The sequence below is a fragment of the Heptranchias perlo genome, chromosome 10 (assembly GCF_035084215.1).
Source record: "Heptranchias perlo isolate sHepPer1 chromosome 10, sHepPer1.hap1, whole genome shotgun sequence".
NCBI classification, from domain to species: domain Eukaryota; kingdom Metazoa; phylum Chordata; class Chondrichthyes; order Hexanchiformes; family Hexanchidae; genus Heptranchias; species Heptranchias perlo.
Genome location: NC_090334.1, coordinates 23,745,591 through 23,770,476, shown reverse-complemented (window position 1 = coordinate 23,770,476; position 24,886 = coordinate 23,745,591). Strand labels below are relative to the sequence as shown.

General features: G+C 42.9%; 1 protein-coding gene across 2 annotated transcripts in view; it reads right to left on the bottom strand.

Annotated features, from left to right (window-relative positions):
* LOC137326344 (gephyrin) overlaps positions 1-24,886 on the bottom strand; it is a 491,797-nt gene that overhangs the window by 267,888 nt on the left and 199,023 nt on the right. For both annotated transcript variants that reach the window (XM_067991340.1, XM_067991341.1), the window contains exon 3: positions 19,585-19,642. In XM_067991340.1, coding sequence (XP_067847441.1) covers positions 19,585-19,642 — 58 coding nt within the window. The remainder of the gene's footprint in view (positions 1-19,584; positions 19,643-24,886) is intronic.

Here is a 24,886-nt window from a genome sequence, read left to right as displayed (position 1 = left end):
TTGTACCTTAACGTCTATATGTTAAATTGAATTTTAACATCTTTACTACTTTTATTGCAACTTCTTAATAAAATCTTTAAACTTTGGAACAAAACATCCTCGAGCCTGTTTGTGCAAGAGACCGAACCTTACACAGATTACTCACACTATATAACTTACTTGCACCATTATCTATCGTGGGTGAATTACGCAGACACAGTAATATTTGTTTAAAAAAAACAGCACAGGCCTTTCTATTCTTGATGAATGAACAATAAAAGTTAAAATAGTTAATAAAAATACAATAAAATAAGGTATTTGAGCTTCAGCAATGGGTAGCATAAGTACTCCATGAATGGCACTAAAATAACTGAGGATAAAGTTGAAAGAGATCTTGGGATTTTAGTGGATATGTACAACCGTTGCAGAGCAGCAATCAACAAATCAAACAGACTATTGATCTATAGTAGAGTACAAGTCAAAGGAAGTCATATTAATATTGTATAGTGCTCTGGTCAGACCACACCTTGAGTACAGTGTCTAGTTCTGGTTACTGAGACACAGGGAAGCTGTACAGGCCCTAGAGGCAGGTCAGAGAACAGTCATGAGACTAACCACAGGCATCAAAGGATTGAGTTATGAGGCAAGTCTGGAGAAACTTAGGTTTTTCACCCTTGAAAGGAGGCAACAGGTACGATCTTAGAGATATATAAGATTGTAAGTAGTATAGAAAGAGTATATCAGGAATATACTCTGAACTAAAGTGACAGTAGGTGAGGCACATGGACTCAGACGAGTAAAATTTAAAATTTAGGATTGATCATTCTTTTATGAAGAACTAAATAAACACATGGGTCAGAATTCCAGGTAAGAAAGAACGCTATAGTGCCTTTCATGTCCTCAGGACGTCGCAAAGCACTTCACAGCCCAAGAATGGCCCTCTCGCATTTTCCCTGCCTTCCTCTTTGTAGGAAAGTGCCTGATCTCTATTCAGCATGGTTGAGGTCATCTTCTCAGGTCGTTAACATTTGCGCACACACTTTTTAAAAATATCTCGAACTGTGAGAAGAAAAAAAAGTGTGAAGTTTACCCGAGGGGGAGTGATTCGGACACACGTACTGAAATTTTAATTTATATATTTCACTATATTTTGAGTTTAAATCCATTTTAATTTACTTCATCAATACTTCAATACAAGGAGCTGTTCAATGTATTTAGTGCCTTAACTGTGAGCTGGTTTGAGGCAGTAATAGGAAATTGATTGGTTATAAAAAAGGTGTGAACAGCTGTTCTTTGATTGGCTAGTATCATGGTAGGTCCAGCTCAGGAGGAAGACATTTGGCCGATCGTGCCTGTGCCGGCTCTTTGAAAGAGCTATCCAATTAGTCCCATTCCCCTGCTCTTTCCCCATAGCCCTGTAAACTTCTTCCCTTCAAGTATTTATTCAATTCCTTTTTGAAAGTTACTATTGAATCTGCTTCCACCAACTTTTCAGGCAGTGCGTTCCAGATCATTACAACTCGCTGCGTAAAAAAATGCTTCCTTATGTCGACTTTTGCCGATCACCTTAAATCTGTCTCGTCTGGTTACCACTGGAAACAGTTTCTCCTTATTTAGTCTGTCAAAATCGTTCATGATTTTGAACACCTCTATCAAATCTCCCCTTAACTTTCTCTGTTCTAAGGAAAACCCCAGCTTCTCCAGTCTCTCCACATAACTGAAGTCCCTCATCCCTGGTACCATTCTAGTAAATCTCTTCTGCACTCTCTCCAAGGCCTTGACATCCTTCCTAAAGTGTGGTGCCCAGAATTGAACACAATACTCCAACTGAGGCCTAACAAGTGTTTTATAAAGGTTTAGCATAACGTCCTTGCTTTTGTACTCTATGCCTCCATTAATAAAGCCCAGCATTTTTTTTTTAACAGCCTTCTCAACTTCTCCTGCCACCTTCAAAGATTTGTGTATGTGCAACTCCAGGTCTCTCTATTCCTGCACCCCCTTTAAAATTACACCATTTAGTCTATATTGCCCTCTCAATTCTTCCTACCAAAATGCATCACTTCACACTTCTCTGCATTAAATTTCATCTGCCATGTGTCTATCAATTTCACCAATCTGTCTATGCCTCCTGAAGTCTGTTATTATCCTCCACATTGTTTACTACATTTCTGAGTTTCGTCTCATCTGCAAACTTTGAAATTATACCCTCAATACCCAAGTCCAGGCCATTAAAATATATCAAAAAGAGCAGTGGTCCTAATACTGACCCCTGGGGAACACCACTGTATACTTCCCTCCAGTCTGAAAAACAACCATTCACCACTACTCTCTACTTTCTGTCCCCGAGCCTTTGCTGTGGCAGTTAGGTTATTGTCTAAATTAGTATAAATTTGAGCTGAGTTGCGAGAATCCAGTGGAGTTTAGCTTTCGGGTTACCAATTCTGGTTGGACATATTTCTAGAGGTTTGATCATGTGACATTCAAGCATGTGATAAATGACCAAATGGCATTTGATCACATGACTTTTGATCACATTCCCTTTGTCCACTGTTTGAAAATGTTAATTGCATCTACCTTCGGTGAGTGTCTCAGTATCACCAAGGGCCAAATAAAATATTTCAATCTTTTGTTTTGTGGAACACAAAGATTTCAGTGAGGTGAATTACAACATAATTTATAAATCAAAGCAAGAACGCAAAAGAATAGAAAGATTAAAGGATAAGTAATGTTTAAATAAAAACTGCTCCTCTGATGTTTCTACATTATCGATCACGATGAGAAACAGCAAGTACATTCCATTGATTGCTCTACAAAAACATGATCAATGTAAGTAACTTCTAGCTTCAGTACACAGCAAGTTATAAAAATTAAATCCAAAACTAAACCTAATTCAATTCACTGAAACCACACCCCACCACAGAAACCCTGCTTTAAGCAGGTGAGGCTCACTCCTCAGGGAGAAGCAGCAAAGCTGCCTGACTCCTGTATTAAAACACATTATACAACAGTGGACTGCCACTCTCCCGCTGGCCAGGTTCGCCCACCCAGGGGCTGTGGATGGTGGCTCTTCTCCCTCCTTCAGTCGTTGGAGACCGGGTCACATTTAAAGGGCACATCATACGCTTCCCCTTACCTCAATCTTATCAATTCAAATGCCAATCCCGAATTTTGCAGGCTGGTTAGCAGACAGAGAACAAAGTTAAAATTCTCAGAATTAAAAGCAGCCAGGGAATTTCCTCATGGCCAATCCCACCCAACAAGCCAAATTTCCGGTGAAGTTATGGTGATGGGGCCAAATGACGGGAGCAGCTACTGTGAAATTCTAGGCCGCTTCTTGAAATGGGAGCCAGCGAATGGTTGAGAATGAAGACAGCAGGAATGGATCTAGAGCAGAAATAGATCTTTTCCAGTGATCAGAGTTAACAGGCAAAGCACTCTCAAATAAAAACAGAAAATGGTGGAAATACTCAGCAAGTCAGGCAGCATCTGTAGAGAAAGAAAGAGAGAAAGGTCATCGACCTGAAACGTTAACTGAATCTTTCTCCACAGATGCTGCCTGACTTGTTGAGAATTTCCAGCATTTCCTGTTTTTATTTCAGATTTCCAGCATCCGCAGTATTTTGCTTTTGAAAGAACTCTCAAAAATACCTTTAGACTGAAGAATACAAAAATCTCAAAAAATTGTCCATGATGAATCCCTCTTTTCTGGGCAGAAATGAATTGCAATCGAGACTGCCTCGCCTTTCTTTCTCAAATAAAGTTTGAGATTAACATCATTTGTGAGAAAAAAAAACTAACCTCTCCCACTGTAGTCCACATTTCCCATCAAAAATTCCTGCCGCTGTTTTACAGTGAGGTTTAAATCGAGCTTCTTCCTCCCTACTATCAAACTGCATCGGTAATGGGCGGAAATAAAGCCCCATTCACAGCACTCTGTGATGGGACATATTCCAGCTCAGTTTTCGTTGGATTAACTCATTACAATCTGATCCCTTTTCTCAGTCACAATGTCGAGGGGACCGTTCGGCCTGTCTAACTCACTCTCTCACCATCAACTTCTGTCTCCCCTCATACAATTTAACGGCCTCTTAAATGGTTCCAGGGCTCTGGGCTCCAAGTTGCTGAGGAAAAGCTGATGGTCATCCTGCACAGAACCTGATAACAGCCGGGTTTTGGTAATTTCCAGTTTGGATCAATCCCCCGCAGTGTCTCTTGTTATTTAGCACGATGTCACATCAGTAATTAAATATTGAACAGATAGAGGGGGCACAGCGGGATGGCAGTGAAAGGGCTTCTTATTGTGAGGGGAGAATGTAGGGTCCGAGAACACGAGGCACCCGGGGTTTAGACAGCAAGTGTACACAGAGCAGGAACAAAGAGATGGGGGAGATTTCTGTTGTGCTTTTAGTGCAGCCAAGTCGTTAAGCATGTACACGCGGCGGGTTTTCTTGTTGATAGAGCAGTGCCACAAGAAATTCAATGACCGAACCAGGGCTGGAAAGCAAGACATTCACCATGCTCCCCCTTGCTTTCTGACACAAGCGATACTTTAGATTGAACTTTGCTTAAGGGCACCTCCATCACCCAAATGTGTTGCACCAGTATAGCAACCGTACAACTTCACCTGTCACACACATCCTCTACAATGACACTTTGCACATAGCGTTAAACTGCAAGTCTAACCTTCATTTTCTTCTTTCTTTGCAGATCAAAATGGCACACACCAGGGTGGGGTGGGGCAGGTGAACAGAATTCTATCTCAGAGTCCCTATGAGGAGTAGGCAGTCCAGCTCCTTTGCTGTCACACCTCTTTTCCAGTGACAGAAGCCGAGGTTGGCGGGACAACGTTTTAGTGAAGTGAGAACCTGAGCCCGTTATTTCTCCTCGCTCCAAATCACAGACCCAGCTTTCCACCCCTCCTTAAATGGAGACTCCATACCAAGAGGCACACGCTCGACTATTTTAACATTATGACTTTCTTTCCTACAGGTCCAACATGGCCCAGGATAGTAGTTGTGGTGAAGCAGGAGGAGGAGGAGCAGGAAGTGGCAGAGGAGTTGGAAGTATGCAGCTGCTGAAGGGAGGAATAAATCCCGGGCCTCCTCGAGGAGGTTGATTTGGAGGAGATAGATGGCCAGAGCCCCATTCCTCTCTCCTCGGCAGGGAGTGCAACATCCTTGTCATCTCCAGGTCCTTCAATGGTGTCACCTGGCTCACTGTTTCCAATCACCAGAGTAGGGACAGGCCCATGGTGGCAGCCTCTGAGATGTTATTCAGATAAGAACACTGCCTGAGTCAGATAGTTCCAGGAATCACGAAAAGTCGGAAGGAGAGGACAGAGTGGAAAGTGGTCAAGGACTGACGAGTCATGGGACTCCGACTTTACAGGTGCACGTCTTAAGAGGCATGTTCAGGACCAGAGGTATCTGAGTGCTCTGGGGACCATCTCCAGAAAGCTGGAGCAGCTCACAGGCGCAACTGCAGAGTCCACCACTCTGATGTGCGGCAAAATCATGGAGGGCGTGTCCAAGCTGCATGAACCCATTCAGCAAGTGGCAGCGGCTTTGGGGCATGCAGTGGATCCCCAGGCAGGGAGCAGACAGGGACCAGTCGGGGGTTCCACCTCGAAGGAAGCCCAGACTGCAGCATTTCAGGCGTTGGGGGACAGATCGGAAAGTACCTTGAATTGTGCCTTCTAGTCTCTGACCAATCCGTCACTCAGGGCTTTCAGGATTTGGTTGTTGCCTTGACAGCAATCTTCCAGCTGAAGACTGGGGCCGCAGATCCGGGGCCCAGTGGAAGGATGGTGAGTTCGCTCCAAGTGCCCGATGCAGCCGTCTCTGCAGGCGGCAGCACTTGAAGCGGACTTCCAGCACAAAGCAGCATGCCACTGAAACATGGCAGGAGAGGCAAGGCAGCACATGTTCTCCCTTCGAAGATGCAGCAGCAGCAGCTCCATGCCATGAGCCAGCTGCATTGAGTAGAGAGCCACCTGAGCCCCATGAACCTTCAGTCTAGCATCTGGAGTCCAACACTTCCCATCTTTTCTGGTCCTGAGGAAACTATTAGATGAAGCAGACAGCAACTGGCTGAGGGCGCTCGTCAGGGTGCAGGGGGAATGCGCAGTGTCTTGAAGGAGTAGGGTGACTGTCTGCTTGCTGAGTCCTCCTCCTCTTACCCATTCCCGAGGGCTTCTTTGAAGCTGCATGACGTTTCCTTGCACTTTCCATATAAATGTTGATATTGTACTATTCTGTTTACAGTCATTAATGCAAGCCTGTTTTTTTTTAAAGTTTAATGAACATTACAGCAGTACAACAAGGAATAGTTTTTAATATTACAAAAATTGTAAATAGTTCAAAATCAGTTCAACAAATAATTATTTAAAATCTAACAAGAATTCCAAGAAGTTCAAACTCAGCTGAACAAAATTTTTTTTTAATCCAACAAGAATGTTTTCATTCTCGCAAGAGTTGTCCAGAGTCTGATTCTGCATTCTCTCAGTTCTGTGATATTTATGCAGGCCTGCTTGTCCTTGACCATCTCAGTAATGAGGCTCAATATGCATTGATAGAGTTCCATGGAGAATGTATCTTGCAAAAATTGAATGCTCCTCGACTGTTTAGTTATTCCGTTGTTGGTAACGAATGCAGTTTTATGGATAATGGTCTGTATCTCGCTGTTTAAAAGTTCACACTTTTCTGCCTCTGTTTGATTGTGGAAACCCGTTTGTGTTCTGTTACCCATTGCATTAAAGTTGTATTTCCACTCTACTTCTCTGGTCTGGCACTTTTTGAGAACACAGACCCAAGGTGACCAATCCACACAAATTGTTCAGGCTTTCCCACTCGCACGATGAACATTGGAATAGCCTTCTGGGGTTGGGGGGGCGGGGGGGGGGGGGGAGGTGTCAGAGGGCCGATGCGTTGCCATTGTACTTGGGTGAGCATCACCTTATGAGAATCATTACTGAGAGCGAGAGAGAAGGTGGTGAGCCTGTGTTCTGATGGTCAAGACTATCAGTTGCTGAACATTTCTGCTAACAGCCATGCTCAGACCGCCCTGACAGCTCGAAACGAGGTCTCGTCTGAGATGTGATCACCTCTGGGCTCTGGTTCTTCCATGTCCAGGGATGTCAGCTCTTCTGTCAAGGCAAAATTGTGCAGCGCACAGCAGGCAATTATTATTTTTGCCATCCTCCCCGAAGTGTACTGTAGGACACCCTCTGACCTATCCAGGCATGTAAAGTGGCCTTTAAGGACCCCAAAGGTCCTCTTGCCACCTGCCTGGTGGCTGTGTGAGTACAGTTGTAACATTAGTCTGATGAGTTGTGTGTGACTCTGAATGGTGTGAGGAGCCATGGCATCAGGGGGTAGGCCGTGTCCCTGGATCCAACTGTCGACTCACATCCACACTGAAAAGTTACACGATGGCAGAATGGCGATGAGTAAAAGCATCATGGCAGCTCCCAGTGTGCTACAAGTTAATGTGAAGAATCCACTGTTGCATATCACGTTAAGGGAGTGGAGGCCCTTACCGTTGATTTAAATCACAGGGCTCCGAGTTACACGTGGGTTCCATCGATTGTCCCCCCGCACCCTGGGGAAGCTAGTGAGCCTGTAGAACTGCATCACCCTCTCCCTTTCCTCCGCTTGTGACATTCCATAAGGATGAATTCTGGTGGCATGCAACCTGGCAGATTCAAGCTCTTACAGCTCTCTGGCTTATGTTTGCAAAGGTCCCCTGTGGTTGACTGTAAGCTTCCAGAGCGGTAGCAGTTCGGCGGTTGTACCCTTCATTCATCTTGATGGATAATGCCCTGTGGGGAAGCGGATTGAAGCTTGAGGTCACCCTACAGAATTGCACAAAGGTAGTTAATGGCTTCCTTTGCGATGGGCAGTCTGTGGACACGTAGCTCCTCCGACAGGTCCTGGAATGACATGCACTGCCCGTAGACTCTCTTGGGGAGGGAAGTAGTGGAGAAGGCGCTGGCTCCTGCCTCTGTTGCATAAGAACATAAGAAATAGGAGCAGAAGTAGGCTACATGGCCCCTCGAGCTTGCTCCGCCATTCAATCAGATCATGGCTGATCTTCGACCTCAACTCCACTTTCCTGCCCGATCCCGATAACCCTTGATTCCCCAAGAGTCCAGAAATCTGTATATCTCAGCCTTGAATATATTCAACAACTCAGCATCCACAGCCCTCTGGGGTAGAGAATTCCAAAACAACCTCATCTCAGTCTTAAATGGCCGACCCCTCATCCTGTGACTTTTCCCCCCGAGTTCGAGACTCACCAGCCGTGGGAAACAACCTCTCAGCATCTATCCTGCCAAGCCCTCATAATCTTATCTGTTTCAATTAGATCATCTCTCATTCTTCTAAACTCCAGAAAATAAAGGCCCATTCTACTCAATCTCTCCTCATAGGACAACCCTCTCATCCCAAGAATTAATCCAGTGAACCTTCGCCACACTTCCTCTAAGGCGAGTATATCCTTCCTTCGATAAGGAGACCAAAACGGTACACAGTACTCCAGGTGAGGTCTCACTCAAGCCCTGTACAATTGTAGTAAGACTTCCTTACTTTTGTACTTCAACCCCCTTGCAATAAAGGCCAAATGCCATTTGCTTTCCTAATTGCTTGCTGCACTTGCAGGCTAACTTTTTGTGTTTCTTGTATGAGGACACCAAAGTCTCTCTGAACACCAACATTTAATAGTTCCTCACCATTTAAAAAAAATTCTGTTTTTCTATTCTTCCTACCAAACTGAATAACCTCACATTTCCCCACATTATACTCCATCTGCCATCTTCTTGCCCATTCACTTAACTATCTATATCCCTTTGTGTCTTTGTACCCTCTTTGTGTCCTCCTCACAGCTTACTTTCCCACCTAACTTTGTATCGTCAGCAAACTTGGATACATTACACTCAGTCCCTTCATCTAAGTCATTAATATAGATTGTAAATCGCTGAGGCCCAAGCACCAATCCTTGCGGCACCCCGCTAGTTATAGCCTGCCAGCTTGAAAATGACCCGTTTACCCCTACTCTCTGTTTTCTGTCCGTTAACCAATCCTCTATCCATGCTAATATGTTACCCCCCAACCCCATGAGCTCTTGTCTTGTGTAACAACCTTTTATGTGGCACCTTATCGAATGCCTTTTGCAAACCCAAATATACGACATCCACTGGGTCCCCTTTATCTACCCTGCTAGTTACATCCTCAAAAAACTCTAATAGGTTTGTCAAACATGATTTCCCTTTCATAAAGCCATGTTGACTCTGCCTAATTATATTATGATTTTCTAATTGCCCTGTTACCACTTCCTTAATAATGGATTCCAGCATTTTCCCGACGACTTATGTCAGGCTAAATGGCCTATAGTTCCCTGTTTTCTCTCTCCCTCCTTTCTTGAATAGCGAGGTCACATTTGCTACCTTCCAATCCGCTCGGACCATTCTAGAATCTAGGGAATTTTGGAAGATCACAACCAATGCATCCACTAACTCTGCAGCCACCTCTTTTAGAACCCTCGGATGTAGGTCATCAGGTCCAGGGGATTTATTAGCTTTTAGTCTCGTTAGTTTCTCAATTACTTTTTCTCTACTGATAATAATTACTTTAAGTTCCTCACTCTCATTGGACCCTTGGTTCCCCACTATTTCTGGTATGTTTTTTGTGTCTTCTACTGTGAAGACAGATACAAAATATTTGTTTAACGCATCTGCCATTTCCTGATTCCCCATTATAATTTCTCCTGTCTCAGCCTCCAGGGGACCACTGTTTACTTTTGCTACTCTCTTCCTTTTCACACTGCTGTAGAGGCTCTTACAATCCTTTTTATATTTCTTACTAGTTTACTTTCATATTCTATTTTCTCTCTTATCATCAATTTTTTGGTCATCCTTTGCTAGTTTCTAAAAGTCTCCCAATCCTCAGGCTTACTACTCTTCTTGCCAACATTATAGGCCTCTTATTTTAATCTAATACTATTCTTAACTTCTTTAGTTAGCCATGGGTGGATCACTTTTCCCGTGGAGCTTTTATTTTTCAATGGAATGTGTATTTGTTGAGAATATTGAAATATTTCTTCAAATGTTTGCTGTTGCTTTTCAACCGTCATACCCTTTAATTTGGTTTCCCAATCTACCTAAGCCAACTCGCCCCTCATACCTATGTAACTGGCTTTATTTACATTTAAGACTCTAGTTTCTGACTTAAGTACATCACTCTCAAACTCAATGTGAAATTCTATTATATTATGATCACTCTTCCCCAGAGGCTCTCTTACTATGAGATTACTAATTAACCCTGTCTCATTACATAATACAAGATCTAAAATAGCCTGTTCCCTCGTTGGTTCCATGACGTATAGCTCTAGGAAACCGTCTTGAATACATTCCATGAACTCGTCCTCCAAACTATCTTTGCCAATTTGATTTGCCCAGTCCATATGAAGAGTAAAGTCCCCCATGATTACTGCATTACCTTCATTACAGGTTCCTTTTATTTCATTATTAATACTTTGTCTAATGGTATTGCTACTATTAGGGGGCCTATAAACTACTCCCACCAGTGTTTTCTGCCCCTTGTTATTTCTTATTTCCACCCATACTGATTCTACTTCCTGATCTACCGAGCCAAGATCTTTTCTCAGCACTGCCCTTATGTCATCCTTTATTATAAAGGCTACACCCCCTTCCTTTCCTTTCTGCCTGTCTTTTCTAATCATCATGTACCCTGGAATATTTAGTTCCCAATCTTGGTCACTTTGCAACCATATTTCTGTAATGGCTATTCGATCAAACCCATTTATCTCTACTTGTGCAACTAATTCTTCTATCTTGTTACGAATGCTCCGTGCATTCAGATCAAAAACCTTTAATTTTGACATTTTACCATTTTTACCTGCTTTGACATTATTTGCTGATGCGCTATTATTGGTAAACTCTCTGTCCCTTCCTGCCACACTCTGCTTATCTTTACCCAAATCACTACACTGCTCTGTTGCCTTGACTTTCCTGATCAGATTTCTAAATTTCCCATCAAATGACTCTTCCGCGCCCCCCCCCGCCTTTTTAGTTTAAAGCCCTAGTTATTTGATTCGCCAGGACGCTTGTCCCAGCCTGGTTAAAGTGGAGCCCATCCCAACTCTCGCTTTCCCCAGTACTGGTGTCAGTGCCACATGAATCCTCTTCCTTTCCTGTTCCAGGATGATTCCTCTCTTCTTCCTTTTCCAGGATGATGCTGAACAGGGGTATGTCCATTGGGAAGACCATTTCAACTGCTGGAGCCTTCTAGAAATTGGAGGTTGGGGGGGGGTGGTGGGGGGACAGTGTCCGATGTCCGAAAAATGTCTGGTTCAGAGACTGACAGCTCTATGGTTAAGTTAAGTGCAGGTCTCAGTAACAAAAATTATCACAAGAAAAATCGGCATAAAGCTGCAGAAAGAAAGCTACAGAGCTTGGGGCCCCTTCTAAGGCTGAAACTGCTGAATTATGCCAATATCAGGTGACCTATGTCTCCATTTTTGGATATAAATCAACTCCAGTGCATTGTTTGCATAAATGCAAGAACCTCGTATTCCTTGGTCTTTTGCGTGGGCGGTGGAGCTACGTTAATGAGCGACAAGTAAATTTGTATGCAGCGGAATTCCAGCATAAAACAGGCCTAAATCACTTCCCTATTTATCTGTTTGCCCATTCATTAGGTAGCCCATCCATGTTGAATAGTTACCATCATCTGTAGAACTGGTATCAATGCCCCACAGAACAGCAATTCTCTTCTTGACACCACCTCTTTAGCAATGTGTTGAGCTCCCTACTCTTCCTATCATTCCCTATTCCAACGTATAGCTGGGGGAGTAATCTGGAGATTACCACCCTTGATGTCTTGCTCCTAAATCTGCTTCCTAATCTCCCATTCTTGGAGTCCAGGAACAGCTTGAACTCTCCCACCATCAGCACTTTCCGAACATCATCAGCACCCTTCGGCTCACTCAGTTCAGCCTTCTCTCAGCCGTTGTTTATCCCTTGCATTGTCATGCGTGCAGAAAATTAAATAGTCAAGTATTTTTAGAGCTGGTGTTACATACAGCAACTTAAGCAAATCTGGAAGTGCAGTTCTCCATGCAAAGAATGCCATTATGAAATACGATGACATATATACTAACACGGTGGTGTTAAAGGACTGTTCATTACAGCCAGCAAATTGATAGAGCAATATTAAAAATATTCCAAAATCATTAACCAATACAAAACTAAGCATCGCTGCTGAAGAACTACCTTTAGATATTCACCTCATCAAATACCGTAGAACGTGACCACATTTTTATTAGAGATTTGTACGATTGATCAAGGCAAATGTTTAAGAGTTTGTACATTAAATTTATCAGTCGCATTATGCTTCGATTTGAAGCTGTGATTCAGAACATGGCTGTATTTTCTACTTATACTTATCAACTACGGGTTGAGGTGATGTAATCATCTAACAAACTAATTTTTACTGTTTTATTAAGTTTAAAACAAAATGACCTGCTCACTGTTTTGGTAACCAAGTCCTGACACTGATCTTTGTTAACAGGGAAGGATAGATTTTGTTGAACTGCAGCACTAAGTAGTATTTTTGAGGACAACTAAAATAAGACATTGGTGAGAAACTAGAGATCAAGGTGCCAGCCATGGTTGCTACAAATCTACAAAAGCCTCAGGGAATCCGTAGTGAGAAACAAACTGTTACAAATCAGCATTTCAGAGAGACTCCCTAATAATTTATCCAAGACAACTGTAGAACTCAAGTTACTTCTGCCTAACAGATATGCGACAATATACATACAGCCATTGCTACTTCCATTCTGCTTCTTGTTAATCATTTTCAATGTGCTTCTTTGGTTGCCTTTCTGATGCGTCTTATCTCAGTTTGTCCCTCAACTCTGATGGCGAAAGATCCAACAGAAAGATCTCAGTTGACAGGAGTGTTTTTAGTTCAAAGTAAGACTTTCCTTTCTCAGCCAAGACTGATACCACTTGGTCAAGGAGCTGCAAGGTCCTGAAATGTGTCAAGATCCAAGATAAGTACCCAGCAATGATCTCCCATCATACAACGAAGTATCACAGTCTGCAGTTGTCAAGTCTCAAATGACCAGTTCAAAATCCGAATAAAGTGTGTTGCCCTCAGTGCCACAGTAGATCAGAAGCTTGTTAATTTGGACAAAAGATATCTTCTTCCGTATATTGTGAGGGCTCTTTAGACTTAAGGAGGCAAAAAAAAATCTAAGTTTTGTGCAATAGCGGGAAGGACAGCCTAAGAAATGAACTTTGCTGAAATTAATTGAGAAACACTTGGGCAGACATTTCAATGACATGATAAGAAACTACATAACTGGAAGGCTTTCTTTCTTTCAATCGCATGCCAGTCACGCCTAACTCTTCGACCACCAGTGGAAAAATACATCCAATGTCTTTGCAGTCCTTCTCAATGTTTCAAGAGATAGAGACAGGATATACTTGCCATAGAGGGAGTGCAGCAAAGGTTCACCAGACTGATTCCTGGGATGGCAGAACTGTCGTATGAGGAGAGATTGGGTCGACTTGGCTTGTATTCACTCGAGTTTAGAAGAATGAGAGGGGATTTCATTGAAACATATACAATTCTGACAGAGCTAGACAGACTGGATTCAGGGAGGATGTTTCCCCTGGTTTGGGGGTCCAGAACGAGGGGTCATAGTCTCAGGATACGCAGCAGGACATTTAGGACCGAGATGAGGAGAAATTTCTTCACTCAGAGGGTGGTGAACCTGTGGAATTCTCTACCACAGAAGGCTGCGGAGGCTAAGTCACTGAATATATTTAAGAAGGAGCTAGGTGGATTTCTAGATACAAAAGGCATCATCAAGGGGTATGGGGAGAGAGTGGGAATACGGTATTGAGATAGAGGATCAGCCATGATCCTATTGAATGGCGGAGCAGGCTCGAAGGGCCAAATGGCCTACTCCTGCTCCTATTTTCTATATTTCTATGTTTCTAAGAGGTGAGAATTTACAAGTTCTATTGTCAACTTGAACCGAATTAATTTTTTTAAAAAATGGTGGGCAAGTGAAGTTAATGAGATCAATGCTCCAAAATATTCCTTTAAGTCCACTGCTCCCCAAGCCACCGTTACCCTCTCCATCATTACTTCCCACGCAAATAGACAAACAAAAAGTAATTCAGAACTAGTTCTGATTTTTTGACGAGGACATAACTAAAACTGTGAACCATGACAATACCATTAGGTTTAGAGTACTTATGGAAAAAGACAAAGATAAATTGAATGTGAAAATACTCAACTGGAGGAGGGCTAATTTCAGTGAGTTGAAAAGAGATCTGGCCCAGGTGGATTGGAATCAAAGATTGGCAGATAAAACAGTAAATGAGCAATGGGAGGCCTCCAAAGAGCTCCCTGGATGACTAAAGTTATAGAGATTAAAATGAAACAGGAAAAGGAGGCTTATGATAAACGTCAGGTTCATACATCAACAGAGAACCAAGCTGAATACAAAAAGTACAGGGGAGAACTGAAAAAGGAAATAAGAGGGGCAATGATGATCCATCTTGGCCTCCTCCCGATATCCCCATCATCACGGAAGCCAGACTTCAGCCAATTCGATTCACTCCACGTGATATCAAGAAACTGCTGAGTGCACTGGATACAACAAAGACTATAGGCCCCGACAACATCCCAGATGTAGTGCTGAAGACTTGTGCTCCAGAACGAGCTGCGCCTCTAGCCAAACTGTTCCAGTACAGCTACAACACTGGCATATACCCGACAACGTGGAAAATTGCCCAGGTATGTCCTGTCCACAAAAAGCAGGACAAATCCAATCCGGCCAATTACCGCTCCATCAGTCTACTCTCAATCATCAGCAAAGTGATGGAAGGTGTCATCAACAGTGCTATCAAGCGGCACTTACTCACCAATAACCTGCTCACCGATGCTCAGTTTGGGTTCTGCCAGGGCCACTCGGCTCCAGACCTCATTACAGACTTGTCCCAAACATGGACAAAAGAGCTGAATTTCAGAGGTGAGGTGAGAGTGACTGCCCTTGACATCAAGGCAGCATTTGACCGAATGTGGCACCAAGGAGCCCTAGTAAAATTGAAATCAATGGGAATCAGGGGGAAAACTCTCCAGGGGCTGGAGTCGTACCCAGCACAAGGGAAGATGGTAGTGGTTGTTGGAAGCCAATCAGCTCATCCCCAGGACATTGCTGCAGGAGTTCCTCAGGACAGTGTCCTAGGCCCAACCATCTTCAGCTGCTTCATCAATGACCTTTCCTCCATCATAAGGTCAGAAATGGGGATGTTCGCTGATGATTGCACAGTGTTCACTTCCATTCGCAACCCCTCAGATAATGAAGCAGTCCGTGCCCGCATGCAGCAAGACCTGGACAACATCCGGGCTTGGGCTGATAAGTGGCAAGTAACATTCGCACCAGACAAGTGCCAGGCAATGACCATCTCTAACAAGTGAGAGTCTAACCACCTACCCTTGACATTCAATGGCATTACCATTGCCGAATCCCCCACCATCAACATCCTGGAGGTCACCATTGACCAGAAACTTAATTGGACCAGCCACATAAATACTGTGGCTACAAGAGCAGGTCAGAGGCTGGGTATTCTGCAGCGAGTGACTCGCCTCCTGACTCCCCAAGGCCTTTCCACCATCTACAAGGCACAAGTCAGGAGTGTGATGGAATACTCTCCACTTGCCTGGATGAGTGCAGCTCCAACAACACTCAAGAAGGTCAACACCATCCAGAACAAAACAGCCCGCTTGATTGGCACCCCATCCACCACCCTATACATTCACTCCCTTCACCACCGGCACACTGTGGCTGCAGTGTGTACCATCCACAGGATGCACTGCAGCAACTCGCCAAGGCTTCTTCAAGAGCACCTCCCAAACCCATGACCTCTCCCACCTAGAAGGACAAGGGCAGCAGGCACATGGGAACAACATCACCTGCACGTTTTCCTCCAAGTCACACACCATCCCAACTTAGAAATATATCACCATTCCTTCATCGTCGCTGGGTCAAAATCCTGGAACTCCCTACCTAACAGCACTGTGGGAGAACCTTCACCACACGGACTACAGCGGTTCAAGAAGGCGGTTCACCACCACCTTCTCAAGGCAATTAAGGATGGGCAATAAATGCTGGCCTTGCCAGCAACGCCCACATCCCACGAACGAATAAAAATAGTGTATGAGAATAAATTGGCGGGTAACATAAAAGGGAGCCCAAGTCTTTTATAAACATATAAATAGTAAAAGGTAGTCAAAGGAATGGTGGGGCTGAATAGGGACCAGAAAGGAGATCTTCTTGTGGAGGCAGAGGGCATGGCTGAGATACTAAATGAATACTTTGCATCTGTCTTCAATAAAGAAGAGGATGCTGCCAATATCAGTAAAGGAGGAGGTAGCAGAGAAATTGGATAGGATAAAAATAGATGAAGTGGATGTAATTAAAAGGTTGGCAGTACTCAAAGTAGAAAAGTCACCCAGTCCAGATGGGATGCATCTTAGGTTGCTGAAGGAAGTAAGGGTGGAAATTGTGGAGGCTCTGATCACAATCTTCCAATCCTCTTTAGATATGGGAGTGATGCCAGAGGACTGGAGGATTGCAAACGTTATACCCCTGTGCAAAAAAGGGGAGAGGGATAAACCTGGTAACTACAGGCCAGTCAGCCTAATGTCGTTGGTGGTGAAACTTCTAGAGACAATAATCCAGGGCAACATTAATTGGCACTTGGAAAAATATAGGTTAATAAATGAAAGCCAGCACGGATTTGTTAAAGGCAAATCTTGTTTGACTAACTTAATTGAGTTCTTTGATAAAGTAATGGAGAGGGTTGGTGAGGGTAGGGTGATTGATGTCATTTACATGGAATTTCAAAAGGCGTTTGATAGAGTACCACATAAGAGACTTGTTAGTAAAATTGAAGCCCATGGGATTAAATGGGCATGGATACAAAATTGGCTAAGGAACAGAAAGCAGAGAGTAGTGGTGAATGTTTGTTTCTTAGACTGGAGGAAAGTGTGGAGTAATATCCCCAGGGGTCAGTGTTGGACTGCTCTTTTTGATAGGTATTAATGACCTGGACTTAGGCATACAGGGCATAATTTCAAAGTTTGAGATGACACGAAACTTGGAAATGTAGTAAAGAGCGAGAAGGATACAATTAGACATCAGGAGAACATAGACAGACGGGTGAAATGGGCAGGCACATTCTTTTTTTTATTCATTCATTCATTCATTCATTCATGGGATGTGGGCATCGCTGGCAAGGCCAGCATTTATTGCCCATCCCTAAGGGAATGTGCAGGTGGAGGTGTTCCAATGCACCTGCTGCCCTTGTCCTTCAAGGTGGTAGAGGTCGCGGGTTTGGGAGGTGCTGTTGAAGAAACCTTGGCAAGTTGCTGCAGTACATCTTGTAGATGATACACACTGCAGCCAGGGTGCACCGGTGGCGGAGGGAGTGAATGTTTAAGGTGGTGGATGGGGTGCCAATCAAGCGGGCTGCTTTGTCCTGAATGGTGTCGAGCTTCTTGAGTGTTGTTAGAGCTGCACTCATCCAGGCAAGTGGAGAGTATTCCACCGCACTTCTGACTTGTATCTCAGCAGATGAAATTTAAAGCAGAGAAGTATGAAGTGATTAATTTTGGAGGAAGAATGAGAAGAAGCAATATAAACGAAATGGTACAATTTTGAAGGGGGTGCAGGAACAGAGAGACCTGGGGGTGTACATACACAAGTCTTTGAAGGTGGCAGGACAAGTTGAGAAGGCTGTTAAAAAGGCATATGGGATCCTTGGCTTTATAAAAAAAGATGCTTAGAGTACAAAAGCAAGGAAGTTATGCTAAATCTCCATAAAACACTGGTTAGGCCCCAGCTAGAGTATTGTCCCCAAATCTGGGCACCACACTTTAGGAAGGATGTCAAGGCCTTAGGGAGGGTGCATAGAAGATTTACTAGAATGGTACCAGGGATGAAAGACTTCAATTACGTAAAGAGACTGGAGAAACTGGGGTTGTTCTCAATACAGCAGAGAAGGTTAAGAGGAGATTTGATAATCATGAAAATCATGAAGGGTTTTGATAGTGTGAATAAGGAAAAACTGTTACCAGTGGCAGAAGGGCCAGCAACCAGAGGTCACAGATTTACGGTAATTGGCAAAAGAATCAGAGGCGACATGAGGAAAGAACTTTACGCAGCGAGTTGTTATGATCTGGAACGCACGAACAGAAAGGGTGGTGGAAGCAGATTCAATAATAACTTTCAAAAGGGAATTGAATAAAAACTAGGAGGGGAAAAATGTGCAGGGCTATGGGAAAAGCGCCGGGGAGTAGAACTAAATGGATAGCTCTTTTAAAGAGCTCGCACAGGCACGATGGGCTGAATGGCCTCCTTCTGTGCTGTATCATACTATGGTTCTGTGTGTTGGTTGCTAATTATTTGTTCTGAAAACCTAAGATCAAAAACAGGTCCATCTAAACAGCGATTTCTCTGCTGCACGTGAGTACTTAAGTAATTCAATACCTGTCTTTTAGAGTCATTCCATAGACTAAAAAAAAGTATAAGAATGCAGTGAGGCCTATAATCTTCAACACCCACTGTTACAGCTGATTGAGCTGTTCAAATGCTAATTATTCGTTCTTCAACTGACATAATGTGGTCAACAAGATTCCCAATATCTAACAAAATCTGAGTAACACATTTAACTTTTATTTGAGCAGAAAACACTGGGTAATTAACAAAACAATCCCTGTGACACATGCTCTTGTTAACTTTTGAAAAATGGTTAGTATTGTACTCTTAATTTTGTCTTGCAGATACACACAGTGAGGGGGAAGTGTTCTGGCTAATTTGGACTTGGAATTCAGATCATCCAAAATTCAGCTTTGCTCCAAATTCAAAGTGCATTGTTAAGGAAAATCTCAATGACATCACTGAAGAATTGGAGTTGTGCTCTCCACCACTGTGAGGGACCCAGAGGCAAACCACTACTGGAATGCTGGAGAATCACAAAAGGACACAGTAAGACAAATAGGACAAGGTATACACCCTCTACCTTTACAGTCAGATATTTCCCTGACAACACCTCAACAACTGGCGTCAAACACTAAAGTGCAAGCTGCAGAATGACAACTACCAAACTATCCACTTGGGTGTAGAATTGCCATGTTCTGAAATGAACACTGCCACAGTTCATGAAGTAATATACCACGATCAACACGTATATGGAACAGCCCATTCCAACAACTGCATGGGTTTAAAGTTATACATCCACACATCTTCAGCTAACTGAATGTAAACAGTCATCAGGATCTTCATTAACAAAATAAAGAGGGTCTGGAAAGAGTTGTTACCTGGCATTGTAACTAAAGCAGACCATTTTTGTGAAGCACTGCTCAATTTGCACTAAAACGACTAACAATGTGAATTTGTCAAGTTTTTATACTCTTTTGAAGATTGCCGAGTATGGATTCACAGGAATCAACGAAAGTCAGGTATGGTCCAGGCCTTCAGAAACTAGTAAAATCAGGCAATTACCTTGATTTCATCAACCTCGTCGGGTACTATCTTGTATGCAGATACTGTTCCTCCCAACCTACAAAAGAAAGAGAGAGATTTTAGTTCATTTTCTGTTTTGGCCATTCACATTGTCTGCTCAGAGATTAACCACTAAAGAGGTTTGCTGACTGTGGCCTACTTCCGAGTACAGTAATGTGCTTGCAGGGTTTTATTTCATTTTAATCATTATTTTTGAAGTTGTGGGCGCTTAATTTCTCCCTCCAATTCTCTTCAGTCATGACTGCCTGGAATCGAGTGTTGAATTCACAAAGCCAGGATGAATTGGTGCCCAGCACATTGGTATATTAACAGGCTGAAGCTTGAAGAGGTGGGATGTAAACTCTCAGGTGCAGTTTTGCATTTCGTAAGCGTGGAGACCAACAGTGACGTTGGCAGACACCAAGAGAAGTGTCAGCTCTCACACTCAGTTGAAGAATGGTGCGTGATGTTGCAAGTGGGGCTGGGGGAGGAAACATGGAGAAAACCTGAAAGGGGGAGAAAAGGAAGTGATAATGAGAAAGCAAGAGAATAAAGTTTTAAAACCCTGGAGACTGATGTGGTGTAATGGGGCCAGTATAATGATTAAAGCAGACAGAAAAATACACTATTTGAAATAAAAAACACTTGTAATTTGGAATGTGTGTAAAAGGCCTCACTGCCACAGTGCTTTTGCTCTACAGTATGACTGTAACTGACTGATACATATTGTGGAAGGGTGAAATCGTTCTGGTGGCAATGTTTTCACAAGTGTTAGATCAGTTTATCTGATAGGATTATTAAATCATCAATTGCATTAGTACAGAAACATTTTTGTTCTTTATTTATTGATAAATAAGCACTGAACATCATGATAATCAACTGCATATATTACTTATAAGAAGTTAATCTGCTTCTCTGTTGACCATCCTTCGTCAAGGACAAGGCAGCAGTTGCCATCACAAAAATGTTTTTTTATATTATTCGTTCATGGGGCGTGGGCGTCACTGGCAAGACCAGCATTTATTACCCATCCCTAATTGCCCTTGAGAAGGTGGTGGTGAGCCACCTTCTTGAACCACTGCAGTCTGTGTGGTGAAGGTTCTCCCACAGTGCTGTTAGGTAGGGAGTTCCAGGATTTTGACCCAGTGATGATGAAGGAATGGCAATATATTTCCAAGTTGGGATGGTGTGTGACTTGGAGGGGAACATGCAGGTGGTGTTGTTCCCATGTGCCTGCTGCACTTGTCCTTCTAGGTGGTAGAGGTCGCGGGTTTGGGAGGTGCTGTCGAAGAAGCCTTGGCGAGTCACTGCAGTGCATCCTGCAGATGGTACACACTGCAGCCACGGTGGGCCAGTGGTGAAGGGAGTGAATGTTTATGGTGGTGGATGAGGTGCCAATCAAGCAGGCTGCTTTGTCCTGGATGGTGTTGAGCTTCTTGAGTGTTGGAGCTGCACTCATCCAGGCAAGTGGAGAGTAATCCATCACACTCCTGGCTTGCGCCGTGTAGATGGTGGAAAGGCTTTGGGGAGTCAGGAGGTGAGTCACTCGCCGCAGAATACCCAGTCTCTGACCTGCTCTTGTAGCCACAGTATTTATGTGGCTGGCCCTGTTAAGTTTCTGGTCAATGGTGACCCCCAGGATGTTGATAGTGGGGGATTCGGCGATGGTAATGCCATTGAATGTCAAGGGGAGATTATTAGACTCTCTCTTGTTGGAGATGGTCATTGCCTGGCACTTGTCTGGTGCGAATGTTACTTGCTGCTTATCAGCCCAAGCCTGGACGTTGTCCAGGTCTTGCCGCATGCGGGCACAGACTGCTTCATTATCTGAGGGGTTGCGAATGGAACTGAATATTGTGCAATCATCAGCGAACATCCCCATTTCTGAACAAAACATGCTACACTGAAACAGTACATATACTAGGGAGTGACTTTAGTGCTGTAATCGAAGTGAAAGTTTCAGACAACAGTTATAAACTGCTCATGCATTGCTCTTGTGGTTTATGACACTATCAAAATCCCTTTCAATTCGATGACTCTGTTGTAATTACTTCCAGATCATCTCAATAAAATGAGTGCTGCCAAGACTATTTTACCTCTTAAGTTCACAACATACCAGAACATGAGTTTGGTCTACAACTTCTCCTGTCAAAAATAACAGTACTACTATTCACTCTTTGAAATTATTGACCAGAAATGCACCAGTTCAAAGCTAATTATTTCTGGGCATACTTTGTGTGGCCTTACACACTGCAGCACTTGAAATTTGCTGACAGTAAGTATGTTTAACCAAATTTCATAAAATTTCAGAAGTAATCCAACCACAGTTGTTCCATTACCATTAAAACATGTTCCCTGGAAGGCAGACACTTGGTCGGTCATAATAAGATGAGCACTATAGTGAATGTCCACTAGCAGAAAAAAATAACATGGAAGGTTGAGACCAAATCTCATTGGAGTGCTACAATGGAGAGCTTTATACTGAGGATTCGACGTACAATACAACACTTGGCGATTTACATTCTATTTATATAGAAATAAGTTAGTTACATGTACAGCACTGATTCCCCCCACCCCTCGCCATTACAAATTAAATCTCCTCTGTTGTCCAGCTCCATGGGACTACCCTTGCTTGTTTCCACTCTTAACTATCCAATTGTAGCCAGAGCATCTCTCCCAGTAGTTTCTCTTCCCATCCCTCACTGCCACCTCCGGAGTCCCCCCAACAATCCATCCTTGGCCCCTTCCTCTTCCTGATCTACATGCTGGTGTTTGGTGGCATCATCTCCACACACGGGGTCAGCTTCCACATGTATACCTATGACACCCAGCTCTACCTCTCCACCACCTCTCTCAACCTCTCCACTGTGCCTTTGATGAGCGAAAACCTTCTCTAGCAAAACATTATTTTCACCATCACCTTCGACCCCTGCCACAAACTCCGTACCCAGCCCACTGACTCCATCCCCTTTCCTGGACAACGTCTCAGGCATAATCAGAATGTTCGCAACTTCGGCATCCTTTTGACGCGAGCTGAGCTGCCAACCCCGTATACTCTCCATCACAAGAAGCACCTACTTCCATCTACATCACCTGTCTCTGCTCACGTCAGCCCATTCGCTGCTAAAAAACTCATTCACGCTTTTGTCATCTCCAGACTTGATGCTTCCAATTATCTGTTGGGCAGCCTCCCATTCTCCACTCTCGGTGAAGTGTCAATACAGTTTTTACTTCTTATAATGCACCAGTGCATCAGAAATAAGTACACTCTCAATTAATTATTGAGACATTCATGATGTCTATATGTTTTTCCACCAAATATCACTTCTAGTTTATAGAGAGTGGATCAAGATGTTGGAATGCATGAAATGAAACTACTAAAACGAGATGGTCGCAAAATTACTTCTGCATGAGAATGGAGGCACTACATTGTTGAAGTGGTTCTAATCGCTAAACATTAAAGATGCTCCTGTATGATAGTTGATCCCTATGATGGTGTTAACACTGAGACATTGCAAAAAAGCCGAAGGAAACCTTTATCTGTTGTAGAATCAAATTAACCTCAAGTTCTGATGACATTCCACAAGAAAAAAATGAAAATTTGACACTAATACACAATCTGGTCCCAGATATACAGTGCGATTTGGATGACATTGCTCAGTGCCTGAATGTGATCAGAGATGGTCCAGAATACCAGCTGTTCACAGGTGAAGAAATAATTTCGACTGTCACAATTCTTTCTTCCTGATGATGATGTAGATGATATGAACCAAGGGACATTATCTAACGTGGTCGGCCCCATGGAAGCACACAATGCATTCAGCAATACCCTGATATTGGCAATGTATTTTCGTAATAATACATACAGAGGCTGCAGTCCTATGTCTATGTGTCAAGAATGAGTTCGAACTGCAGAGTCAAACACTTGCAGGTTTGTAAGGGGTAAATGAACAAACATACTCACAGCCAATACCAAGATTACAAAAGATGCTTTGCCACAGAAGAATGCACATTACAGCCAGTTGAGCTCAACCTTCTCTTCTCCTTCTGATTTTTTCCAACTTATCGCTGCGATCTCACCCCATTTATACTGTTTCTAGCTGCACTAATCTATAGGCATCTGTTTTCCATATCCCTTTACACATATTCTCGGTACCAACCAGTACCAAACCTTATCAAGATGTTTCAGGCCTACTAAGATTCTATCACTCAAGGATTTCTTTCTGATGTCCATGGTCTTAATAACAACAGCCTGGTGTTTAAGGTTAGCAAGGCATAGAAAGTATTATTGTTAGTTACAGATAACTTAATCTCTAAATGCAAAAAATGTGCAAACCAGCCTAGAAAGCAGAATGCTCTGATCTCTGTTCAGACATGCACTGTCAGCTACATTCACAGTCTTTCAATTTTAAGTCTTTAACTATGGAGCCAATATAAAATGGAACATAATATAAATGGATTCTTTGCGTACAAAATGGATTCCTTTACTATCTCGATCTTGATCTCTCGCACTGAGGTGATTGAAAACACAGCCAGTTGGGACCAACTCTACTTCTTTTGTTAAAAAGAATGAAGAATAATGTTACCAAGTAAATACTAAATGCTGGTCTTACCAGCGATGGCCACATCCTGAGAATGAATGTTAAAAAAGTTATCTGAACTGGAGTGTTTCTTGCTGTAATGTAAACTATACAAATGAACCAACATCTTTCAAAAATGAAATCTTAAATAGTTCAATTTTAATAAACTTTGCATTTTAATTTAGCTTTTTGTTTTTTTATCTCAATAATTTTCTCCATGACCTAAGGCAGCAGCACGTATAAACATAGACAGTGAGTTCAGTGGGCCATTCAATTGCAGGAAATATTCCAGCCATGTTTGAACCTATCTTCAGCCAAAGTCCATGCACATGCATTTGCAGCTGGATGATTTGTGCAAATAATTCTGTTAATATAAATGGAACACTTCACACTTATTAATTACAGGCCATCTATTTATACCATATATGACTGTATTAAAATATTCAGTTAAAGAAGGATTTTTGAAGACAAAGTTTTAACTTTGTTGGTGTTTATACGCTGAGGGCAGTTGAACTGTTTAATGACATTCAAAGACAACTATTGATAAAGCAGTTACTTTGAGGACGACAGTGAAGTGTTGCTGCATATTTCACTGGTAAAGCATCATCTCATGCAGTATAAATACAACATTTTCTTGGTATGTTTTTTTATTAAGCAGCTTTAGATAATTCCTCTGGCAAAATCATGCAATGTGAAAGTAACAGAAGCTAGCAGGACAGAGT